This window comes from Ailuropoda melanoleuca, chromosome X (genome assembly GCF_002007445.2).
Source record: "Ailuropoda melanoleuca isolate Jingjing chromosome X, ASM200744v2, whole genome shotgun sequence".
NCBI lineage: Eukaryota > Metazoa > Chordata > Mammalia > Carnivora > Ursidae > Ailuropoda > Ailuropoda melanoleuca.
In genome coordinates this window covers 51,128,624-51,140,684 of record NC_048238.1, presented here as the reverse complement: position 1 = coordinate 51,140,684, position 12,061 = coordinate 51,128,624, and the positions used below count along the sequence as shown (strand labels likewise).

At 55.3% G+C, this 12,061-nt stretch overlaps 1 protein-coding gene across 1 annotated transcript in view; it reads right to left on the bottom strand.

The window, feature by feature from the left end:
• Positions 1-6,277, bottom strand: part of FAM155B (family with sequence similarity 155 member B) — a 28,010-nt gene extending 21,733 nt beyond the window's left edge. Inside the window, 2 exon segments of the mRNA XM_002918005.4 lie at positions 4,942-5,469; positions 5,471-6,277. Coding sequence (XP_002918051.2) covers positions 4,942-5,469; positions 5,471-5,803 — 861 coding nt within the window. The 5' untranslated portion in view covers positions 5,804-6,277.
• Between the last annotated feature and the right edge of the window lie 5,784 nt (positions 6,278-12,061).

Sequence of the window (12,061 nt, the reverse complement as noted above, 5' to 3'; positions counted from 1 at the left end):
GGTGGGATGGGAGATGGGGCGAGGGGCTGGAGGTAACTGCTGGGAGAAGTGGGGGTTGAAGGAGTGTAGGGGTGAGGATTAGCAAGTGAGGTGTGGGGTATGGTTTGGGAAGGGTCTAGGGCGATCTTCTAAGAGGAGATCAGAAAGGTTGTGGGGCCACTGGTATGTGGATGGGGGACATTGAGTGTGGGCTAAAATTTGGGAAGACTACGGGGGGCGGGGTGGGTCAGATGGGGGTGAGGTGGTCTGGAGAGGTGCGGGCAGCATGAGGTCACTTTCCCCCTCCCACACTCAATCCACCGTAACCTTGTCTGAGCTATACACATTGCCTCTTCTCTGTCCCCGCCCAATGCCCACATTCCTGGGCAATGAGCTTCTGGATTTAGAGGTTCCTCCTCAGGGGAGGCTTTGCCATGCTTCCCAGGAGGCCACATCTTAACTGCCTCCCCCTTCTTCCCCCCCCCCGCCGCCCCAGCATGGAACAGAGCACCCTCTTTGCCTGTGAGAACCCTGGGTCAGGGAGGCCGACTGTGGGGCTCGACTCCTGGCCTGCAAGCTTGGGTGACAACAGGGACCACTGCCAACTTAGAGCATCTGCCCTTTGCCCCGTGACCTGAGCTCCCTGCTCTCAGCATCAGTGTTAGCCCAGGAGTCCTGCTTGGCAGGAAAGCTGTGGCAGGTGGGAGGAGAAAGGAAGGCAGTGAGGCAGAAACAGCTGCCAGCCGGAGTGGAGGAAGAGCAAGGCCCCAACGGGTATGGGCAGAAGGCGAGGCACTGGCTCTGGCCGTCCCCCCTCTACGTGGAGGTGTCAGGCCCCTCGCCAGCCCCTCCCATCCAATGCCACTGTTCTGGGAGCAGGCTCTGCTCACGGGCCTAAACCCCGCACTGAAACAGACCTCAGAGGTCACCTGTCCAACTCTTCCCATAACCTGGAGTTACAGCCGTCACCACAGCATTTCCTCCAAGGGTCTGCCTGAGTCAGGCCACACGTTTGCCGGGAGCAGGAGCTTACTTCCTCTGAGGGCAATCTGTTCCCTCTTTGGAAGGAAAAAAGCTGCTAACTGAGCCACTCTGATGTGCCAGGCCTAGGTGCTGTGCAGACGTGTCATTAATAATAGCCTCACAGGGCTGTTATGATGGATTAGCTCCAGTTTACAGATGAGAAAAGTGAGGCTCTGAGAGTTGAAGTCCCTAGCTCAAGGTCACACGGGGAGTAGATAAAAGAGCTGGGTTTGCTCCCAGGACTTTGGAACTACAAAGTCCCTATGGGGGCTAAGCACCATGACAACTCTTCTGGGGTTTGAAGTCAGAGATCACACCCTCCTGAGTCTCCTCATCTCCAGCGGAAACCGCTCCTTCAACTCTACCCAGGAGGACCTGGGTTCCAGCCCCTCCCCACCCACTCAGTGTGAGATCCAGAATGAGACGCACAGTCTGCCAGGTGGGTTCAGGCCTGTCCAGAGCAGAGTAGAACTATCACATCCTTCCTTGGCACCAACCTTTACTTCTGTGGCCCTATGGCTGGTAAGAGAGTGAATTGTCCTTCTCTTGGGCTTCTATCCCTTCTTGGATCAGAACTATGAGAGAAGAAGCCAGGGTTTTGTTTTCATTTCCACCACTCCCCGTAGTCACATGGTCCTAAATTTTAAGTGGGAAAGGGGCAGAGGTGGGGGAAGAGGGGACAGGGGATGGGAACCAGGCAGGGGCACGGCAGGGCTGGGAGGATGGAGAACTGTGGGGGTGGGCGGTGAGGTGTCTGTCTGGCAGGGCTGGGAGGGACGGCCAAGCGGAGGGGGAGGGGAGGGCTTCAGGGCTGTGCGCACAGGGAGATAAGTGCCTGGTGGAGCACTGGGCTGGGGTTGGCAGAGGCCAGGGTGGGGATGGGCATCGGCCTGCCTAAGTTAACATCCCTTGCTGTGCGAGAGGAAGTCAGTCGCACATTAAGGAAATGTTGCAGCTGGTACTAAATTGGGAGGTGTCACAGGCAGCAGTGAGGACAGGTATGATTCGTGGGGCCCTGCATGGCCCAAAACAGGGGCAGACACCGCCGAAGGAGAGAACAGTGTTTCTGGAGCTGCCCAGGAAAGATCTGACTGAGACACTCAGGACAGGGCCCCAGGGATGGGGGTCACCTGGGCCTGCAGCAGCGGCTCCAAGCTTGGTTCCCAGAAGTAGAGGAAGCCTCCTCATCCTGGCCTGGGCTATGGGCTCTCCACCTGGTGGGAAGCTTTGAGGGTGAGGCGTCATCTCCAAGGGATCCCATCTGGGGTAGGGGCTAGACAGAAGAGGGCTTGGAGCCTGGGGGCAGGCCTGGGAATGGGCAAAAAGAACCGGGATAGAGGTGGAGTGGTGGGGTGAAGGGAGGGAGGCTGTAGGTAGGAGCAGAGCAGGGCTGCCTTTTCCCTCAGTGCCCATAATACAGCTGGAATCCAGAGTCCTGAGGGTCTAGGCCTCAGCTGAGGCAGCGAGCACGGGAGAGGAGTGGGAGACACCAGGAGGAAGCAGGCACTGCCCTTCTCCCAGCACAGCTGACAGCAAGAGAGCAGGCGGAGTTCACTTGAGAGGGAGAGCAAGAGAGTGACAGTGACAGCCACAGCAGCAAGGAGACAAAGGAGAGCAGGGAGGGCCCTGGCCATGGGGAACTCGATGGGAGGCTATGGCAAAAGCATGCCTCCACTCCTCTGCAGAACGTGCAGGTTGGAGGGCTGGCACTCCTGCTCATCAGCTAAGCGACCTCAGAGGGCAAACTGCTTGGTCCCCCTGCACCTCGGTTTCCTCATCTGTCAAATGGGGATAATGGTGCTGGTATCGCCATCCTCCCTGGGCAGTTGTGATCTCGTAATATCTGTGAGAGAGGTTAAAACCCTAAGCCTAACACCCATGTCAGGGGTTATATTATTACTACAAAACGCTATCAGCTCTCTCTTCCCACTGATCTCACAAAAGACTCAGGATGTGGGCAGAGCAGGGATTATGGGTCCCGTGTTCCAAATGAGGAAATGGGAGCTTAGAGAAGTGAAGTGACATGCCCAAGGTCACACTACTAACAAGTGGTGGAGGTGATGAGGCCTCCGGAATCCAAGACATCAGCTGTCTTTCTCCTCCATCAAAGTGCTTGGGAAAGATAATTAATACGGGGGATTATCATTGAGTGTGGGATCAGACAGAGCTTGGAGCCAACTACAACGTGGGAAAAAACCCCATGGGAAAGTTGTGGCGTGGTCTCTCACTCATCCCGGTGACCAAAGGGAAGGAGAAGGATTGGGGCCATGGGACTGGAGGGAGGGCCACAGAGAGAGACATCCGTTATTCCATCTGCTGTGGACCACATCCCTCTGCTCTCACTGAGTGCGTATCTGTGACTGACATCGAGGGTGTGTGTGTCTCTCTCTATGACAAAATGTGTCCTTCTTCATGTGACAGTTCTTCCGCCTGCCTGGGTGTCTCTGGCATCATAGGGAGCTATGCGTGTGTGTGACAGGGTGTCTGCCTCTCTGGCACTGTGTGTGGGTGTGACGACCTCTCTCGATCTCTGTATGACTTTGCCTGGGGTGGTGGTGGTGGTGTATGGCAGTGTGTGTTTGTCTATCTGTCTGTACACCTTTAAGAAGTGGAATATCTCATTTGGTAGTGTGAGTGAGGCAGTGAGTCAGCTGAGGCTGAGGGAGGCGGGAGGGAGACTGCTAGGTTACGAGAACAGGAAAAAGGAGAATGAGAAAGTGAAGTCAGGAGCAAGGAGCCACCCCTTTCCTCCCCAGTCCCCTGCCCAAATCCTTAAGGAGCCCACCAAGAGCGTGGCACCCTGAAGAAGTCCACAGGGGGCACACTAGTTGGAAAGGGGCACTTTCTGCCCCTCCCCAAGGCCTCAGAGGGAGACAAGCTAGGATAGGAGTCACTGTCTCCCTCTCCAGCTCTCAGCCCCCTGCTCTAGGAGGAGTGAGGCCACCACCCCACCTGGTCTCCTCCTCACTTGACCCTTTGACCTTGCTATTCTCTTTTCTCCCAAAGGCAGGCCACCTGGCCAAACTGAGCAAACCGAGCAGTAGCATCACATCCCAAATGTTTACAGCCGCCATGCACCTATTGTCCAGAATGACCCTGTCGAGGGTCAGGAAGTTTCTCCATACCCAGCTCTGCCCTAGGCAGGCGCGTTGTGCAGTGGCCTCCCCTCCCCTCTGGATGCCCGTCGCCAGCAGCCAGACAGCCGGCTTTCCCTTCACTGCTACCCCAGTGTGCTGGGAAGGCACTGGGAGTTTTGTAATGCAGCAGCCCCCAGTGGCCCTCCCACCAGCCGGTGTACCTCGTTCCCCAACTCCTTTTATCAGGGAAGAGGAGCTGGCAGGTTCCCTCCTTGGGAGAAGACAGGCACCCCTGGGCTCCAACTCAGGTCATATAAGGTCAATAGAGCTGAGTGCCCCACCGGCAGGAATGCCTCTTCTCTCACCCACTGGCAAGGGCCACAGGGTGAGGGTTAGGTTGCCAAATATTTTTCCTTCCCCCTTTGGCCTTCTCCCTGCACCAGTCAGTCCCAGGACTTTCAACACCGGCTCCGGAAAGGAAGGGGGCACCCTGGCTGAGGCTGGAGGCCGGGGGCGGGGGGTGAGGGGGTGGGGAGCGATTTGCCAGATTCCGCTTTCCACCCCTTTGCCCGTGACCCCTCCCTCCTCATGCAGGGGCGGGGCACCAGGAAGCCCCAGTCTGAAGGTGCCCAAACCCGGAATTAATAGAAGTTGGCCAGGTGGTTAACTGACCTGAATCCCTGAGACACCCTTCTCTGGGGAGGGTCCCAAGGTAGCACTCGTAGTGCCCTACTGTGAACGGTGGGGATGATGGGAGGAGGTGAGGTGGAGAGAGGGGGGAGACCTCCTTTTCTCTCCGGGTCCCACCGCCACCGCTCTCACCGCCAAGGGAGGTGTTGTGCCTGCGGACGCCAGTCCCTACCTTACAGCCTTTCGTGCAGGACCGGATTGAGTACTCCTCTGCCTGTAAGTATTTATGCAGCACGAGGTCGAACTCGTCATATTTTTCCTGAGCATGTCGGTCGAGCCGCTGGTACGCCTCGATACAGTTGCTACACACCTCCCAGGCCCCGGATCCCGGGCTGGCCACCACGGCCAGCAGGTCCCCCAGCAGAGTGTCCAGGCTGCAGTCCAGGCTGTCGGGGCGGTCCATGCCCAGCAGCAAGTCCCAGACCGTGTAGGTGTCGCAAAAGGAGAGAGTGAAGTTCCGAAAGTGGCCTTTGAGCAAGTTTTTTTTGGCGGAGGGGAACTCGGCCGGGGCACGGGAAGGGGAGTCAGGGGGCCGCAGTGGGGGGGCTGGGGTAGTCGGTTCAAAAAGTCTTTGCAAAGATTGCAATTTGGTGCAAGCTGCGTCCAGCCCCGTGGGCTCTGGGACGCCACCGCAGTCCGGCCTGGGACCGGCAGCGGGGGCGGCTTTGGTCAGGTTGCTGTATTGGGGGCCGCAGGTGCCCCGGGGGCACGCTGGGCTCGCCGGGCGGCGGCGGCGGCAGGGGCAGCACCGCGCGAGGAGGCATCGGCTGCCGCTCCCGGCCGGTTCCCCAGGGCGGCCGCATGGCGCTGCTCAGCTCCCTGGCCCGGGGCCGGGCCCCCGCGCACAGCCACAGATGGTCAGCGAGCAGCACGGTGAAGAAGAGCAGGGACGCCAGGGACAGTCGCCATCGCTGCGCCCGCTCAGAGTCAGCGCAAGGTTTGTCGCTCGGCCTGGGAGCCCAGCAGCAGCAGCAGCAGCAGATAGTCAGCGCGGCGGCGTCTTTCCCGGGCCACATCCAAGCGCCCCTGAACATATTTCAGGGGGGGTCCGGGCTGGAGGATCAGGCAGGCGCGAGGCCGGACGGCCGTCACGCGCGGGCAAGCGGGCTGCGCGCTGCTCCGCGCTCCTCGGCGCCGTCCAGGCTCTACCTCGGGGGCTGCATGGTGAGGCAGGCCGGCCAGCCCGGGGCCCCGCTCAGGCCAGAGTCGCGGGGTGCTCTCGNTCGCCCCGCGCCGCGCCGCGCCGCTCCCGCCCGCCCGTCAGCCCGCCCGCCTGCTGCCTGCTCCGTGCCGCTCCCTGACTCGCTTGCGCCCTCCTAGGCCCGCCGGCCGGCCGGCTGCCCGGCCCTTCGGGCTTCGCTCGAGCTCTGGCCGTTAGCCCGGGCCGGTCCCGGGCCGGGTCCGCTCCGGCTCTGCGCCTGCTGCTCCCGGAGTTCCGGCTTGGGCGGGCCACCTGGCTCCCGGCGGCGCCACAGGCGCCGGACGCCGACACGGGGCTTCACTTAGTGCGCCTCNACGCCGACACGGGGCTTCACTTAGTGCGCCTCTCGCTTCCGTCTCCCGTTAGCACCGCTGTGGCGGCCGCCGAGCCGCACGGCCCGTGGCTCCCGCTGGCCATGCCCCCTCAGTCTGTCGCCATCTTCCGCTGTGCGGAGAACACCTTGAAAGCCCGTGTGCGAGTGTGTTTGGCGGGGAGTGGGGCGGAGAAAGAGGCACTGAGAGGAGGAGGGAGCGGGACTGGGGCCCCGACTGCGCCTGCGCCTCAGGACTCGCTGCTCCCCCCACCAGCCCCCGCCGGCCGCAGCCTGTGCTGTTTGGGGATGTTTCCAGTCCACCCCCAACTCCATTCACTTCAGCGCCTCCGTTCATCCGCCCGCTCCCCGCGTGCACACGCCACACGCTGAGTCCCAGGCCCCGGGCGCCCTCCCTCCCCCGCCCACCTGGGCGCCCGCCTCCCTCCCCAGGGCGGCCGCTCACTCCTCCCCACCCCCCCCGGAGGGCTAGGGGACTTCTGAGGGTGATTCTTGGTGGCAGGAGGCAGGAGCCTTCTCCTTAGCGTCTCGCTGCCTCCCTGGGTCGCCTCCCCCGTCCCCGTGACTAGGCGATGCTGGAGCCGGCTGCAGATCGGACCAGTCCCGTGCCCCTAACTCAGCAGTCGCCCTCACTGCCCGGCCCGAGGCCAAGGCGGCCCCTGGTGCTGAAGGACAGCTCCCAGCTCAGCTGCCACAGAGGACAGGGCTCGGAGAGCGCCCTGGAGGGGGCAAGACGGTGGACTAAGGATGGGTAGTAGAGATAGGGTGTCGTTTCTGCCCTTAGTAAGATTTACAGCAGCCTCTCCCCCTTCCTAGCTTCTTGGCTCCCCCTACAGGCTGCTGAGAATAGCTGAGAGAGAGTTAGGGAAGCTGCGCCGCCCAGATGGAACCATGTGCTTGGGGCCCTCACAGAGTCACATGGCACTAGGAACTCAGACGTAAAAACGTCCTGCCACGCCAAACCTTGTTTGGATTCCACCAAATCTCAGACTGGTCCTGTTGTCTACTTCCTTTCCTCACTCCCTCCCACTCCCAGTAACTCCCCCATTCAAATTTTTAACCAACCATTACCAGTAAAAATGTGTTAATATTAAGAATAACAACAATAAAATTGCCTTTATTGAGCGTATATTAGGTGCTAGGTTACTGCTCTAGGTACCTTACACATATTATTTCATTTAATCTTCGCAAAAATCTTATGAGATAGGTACTATTGTTATCTTCATTTATGTATGAGGAAGCTGAGGTTTAGAGTGGTTAAGTTGCCTAAGATCACAGAGCTGGTAAATGATGAAGCCAAGGCAGAAACCCAGGCAGTCTGGCTCTAGAGCTCTCTTAACACGCCAGGAGAGCCCTGGAAAGGTGAAAGGGTGGAAGACACTGTCCTACCTTAAAGGAAATTGCAGTCTACAGGAGGAAAAGAAAGCCCGTAAGTTGGCTAATGGGAGGGTTCATGGGCTGGAGACTTGGATTCAAGCAATAGCTCTACCACTGAACACAACATGTGTCCTTGAGAGAGTCCTTTCTTTCTTTTTTTTAAAAAGATTTTATTTATTTATTTATTTGACAGAGAGACAGCCAGTGAGAGAGGGAACACAAGCAGGGGGGTGGGAGAGGAAGAAGCAGGCTCCTAGTGGAGAAGCCTGATGTGGGGCTCGATCCCATAACGCCGGGATCACGCCCTGAGCCGAAGGCAGACGCTTAACGACTGTACCACCCAGGTGCCCCAAGAGAGTCTTTTCTTTCTCTGAGTCTTGGTTTTCCCTTGAGTAACACGACGGATGCCAAGGGCTAAATGAGATAGGTGGGAATCATTAGCACTACTCCGGGTGGGCTGGGGTGGGTGCATTAACGGTTTCTGGAAGAGTGAAAATTTGAGCTGGTTCTTAAAGAAATAGCAGGATTTGGGTGGGGGCGGGAAGGGCGTTCCACTTAGGAGGAATGCAGGTGAATGTTTCAAGGATGAAGAGGAGCCCTATATGGTCCTGAAGCCACCAGTGTGACAGTTTGGCTGTACTGGTGGTGAGAGCTTGTGGGGAAGAGAGTAGAGGGATATGAGACAAGAAACAAAACTCTCAGGCATTTGGGAGGCCTATTCATTCACTATGTTCCAAGTACTATGCTGGGGACTAGGTAGGAGATTGAAAGGGATTAGGTAGCCATGGCCCCACCCTTGAGACGCTCACAGTTGAATTAGGGATGGAGACATTTTAAAGAAGAAATTGCAACCCAGTGCAAAAAGGATAAATATGAGTGGGAGGAAGGAGAGGTTTTCCTTCCATAAGGGAAAGGACTGATCAACTCTGCCAGCTTCCCTCAGAGACAACTTTGCACACAGCCACATGGGTTGGGGGCATTCATTCATTCATTTGGCAAACGTCTTTTGAGGATCTGTTATGTTCCAGATGCCATACTAGGCATCAGAGATATGGGCATGAATAAAATATGTGTCTTGGGCTGAAGGAGTTTAGTTGAAGTCTTAGGGATGATTAAGAATTGGCTAGACAGATAGCAGAGAAGGTGATGTGTGAAGGATGTCCCAGGCAGAGGGAATGTCATGTGTAAAGGTCCAGAAGCAAAGCCAAGAATGGCATGTTCAGAAACCAGCAAAGTAGTTCATTGTGAATAGGTGTGAAATGGGAGCACTGCCAAAAATGAGGCTGAGGACTTGGCAGGAGCCAAATCATGAAGGGCCCTGGGTGCTGTGCTAAATAGTTTGGGTTTTATCCCAGGGGTGCTAGGAGCACAGAAGAGGCTGAAAGGTTTTCAGCAGGAGGTGACACAATCAGATTTGTATTTTTAGACGATTCATTTGGCTACAGGATGGAGATTGGGTAGGGGCAGGGGGAGACTTGAGACAGGGAAACTGGTTAGGAGACTGGTTAGTAGTTCAGATGAGAGGTGTTAAGGGCTAAACAAAGCAGCAATAAGGTTAAAGAGAATACACATGGGAGGGAAATGACGGAATTAACAGGACCTAAGGACTGGCCTAGATGCAGGGAATAAAGTAGGGCCTGAAGGAAGATGAAACCAAAGGGTTCGGGTTAGTGACACTGGCACAACTGCCCCTGCCTCCCTAGGAACTGTCTTTCCAGAGCCATTCTTTGTTTAGTCCTTGGAGGGTTCAGTGTTCTGTTTAACAAAGAAGGCTAATCGCTTACAGATACCTGGTTCGGAGCTGATTGGCAGGGCCACAGTGATTGACACCCTTGAAGGCCAATGAAAGAGCAGTGTGCCAGGCCTAGGCTATCAGCTCTGAGCACCTCTGGAGCTTTCTGTGAGAAGTCACTCAGGCAAGACTCCCTCCCTCTTCCAGCACACACAGGGTGAAAAGTGTCTCACAAAGGTCCATTTACCACAGGAGCACAATATAACAATAACTTACCTACACAGTACCTGCTGCACGCAAAGGAGAAGTGGTAGCATACCAGCAGTCAGAGGAAGCTCTCATTCTCTCGCTCTAGATAACACAAGAAATTGGGATTGGGGAAGGGAAGGCATTGGCCTCTAATCGGGCCCCTGGAGCAGAATAGCCAGGTGGGGAGGGGGACTGCTGCTTCCCGGAACTGGTGGGCCCTGGCCAGCCTTCCTCCCCGCCCTTTTCCTCTACCTGCTCCGGGTTAGCAGAGGCTAAAGCTGGAGGATAAGGTCACTTCTGATGGGACCCAGACTCCTCAGTAAGAGTGATAGAGTGCCCCCAAACCTGGTAGGGGGAAGACAGCTTGGAATAGAAGGTGGAAGGGAAGGTTTTCCACTGTGAAATTCTGACAATTAGGAAGAAGAAAAAGTGGGAGCCATTCAAAGAGACCAATATGGTTACACAGGCAGGTTTCTGTTATGCTCAGATCTTAAAAGGTCATAGGAAAAAGATGGAAACAAGGGCTTGCAATAAAGCCTGAATCTAAGAACCACCTGTGAGAAGAGTGTCAGGATGGCTAAAGCAGAGCTTGAACTAAAGCTTGTCAGGCTCTGCCTGGATCTCACCCTCTGTCCCTCCTCCTCCCTTCATATAGTTGGAGTACTTTCCCTCCCACCTGCAGGCTACACCTGTCCTAAGACAGGAAGGATGGAAGTAACCTCACCCTGTATACTGGAACTCAGCATCAAGTAGCCCCTTTGGCACCAGTCTGAGTCTTATCTCAAGTTTCCACTGAGCCTCTATCTCATTGCTCAGTTCGATTCCTGGCCTTCTGTCTCCTTGTTCTGTGGCTGAGTCCCCCAGTCAGAGACCCTGCCCCACCACCAGTCCCCTATCAAGTCCTAGGCCCAGTATGCTCTTTTAGTCCACCATCTAAGGAGAAAGTCCTAACCAACCAGTGGTTGAGGGCTGATGGCCTACTGATGGACTCCTCTGACCCTAACTGCACACTTGTATTTCTAAGTGTCTAAATTCCTGTACTCATGTTAGCCCTCCTTTTGGATCCCCAGTTTTCCTATATGGTAACCATATATCAGTTTGGTATGCTTTTGGTTGCAAATAATGACAGCTCTACAATAGTGGCTATTTAAGATAGAGGTTTTTTTGTCTTGTATACCAAAAATTCCCTGAATACATGGTCCAGGGCTGGTATGGCAGTTCAACAATGCCATCAAGGCCCTGGCTTTTCTTTTCTTTTCTTTTTGTTTTTAATGATTTTATTTATTTATTTGAGGGAGAGAGAGCGCACACAAGCAGGGGGAGTAGCAGGCAGAGGGAGAAGCAGGCTCCCCTCTGAGCAAGGAGCATGATGTGGGACTCAATCCCAGGACTCTGGGATCATGACCTGAGCCGAAGGCAGATGCTTAACCAACTGAGCCACCCAGGCGTCCCAAGGCCCTGGCTTTTCATCTCCACTGTCCTTAGGGTAGGTTTGCTTTTTGTCTAGTGGTCACAAGACACCTGCTAAAGCTCTGGATCTCATGTCTGCATTATAGACAGGAAGAAGAGGAAACAGAGGCGGGGCAAGAAGTCTAAGGAAAAAACCTTCTAGAGACACTTTGGCTTTTTTTTAGAAAAGAGATTTTATTTATTCATTTGAGAGAGAGAGAGAGTACATGAGTCAGGATAGAGGCAGAGGAAGAAGGTGAAGCAGACTCCCTGCTGAGGAGGGAGCCTGACGCTGACTGGATGCCAGGACCTGGAGATCATGACCCTAGCCAAAGGCAGACACTTAACTGACTGAGCCACCCAGGTGCCCCAGGCCTTGGCTTTTTATTAAGGGTGGAACACTCTTCCCAGTGACATCTACCTACATCTCTGACTAGAACTGTGTCATATGGACACTCCCAGATGCAAAGGAAGTCCACTACTTCCAGAGCACATTGCTGCTCTGAACAAAGTTTGGATTCTGTGAGAAAGGAAGAAGAGGGAAATCCTTATTGGGCAGGCAACTGGTAGCATCTGCTATGAACTCCAACCACAAACTGCTTGCCTGAACTACCCTTCCTTTATACTAAACCCTTCATACACTGGGCTCTGACTGCTAGACTTGACTTCCTTTCAGCAACTACAGCTGGTTTGTTCCTCTAGCACAGAATAGAAGAGACCTGCCTGGTTTAACAATAGCACATATGAAAAAGACCTTGATTTGATTGTAAAGTCAATACGAGCCAACAGAGTGATGATGCTGCCAAAAGAGCTAATTAGATTTTAGGCTGCATTAATAGAAGTATAGAACTAGAACAAGAGAAAAGATGGTTCTACCCTTCTCTATACTTGTCACATCCCACCTGGAGCACTGTGCTCCATTCTAGACAACCCATTTAAACAGGGATACATTG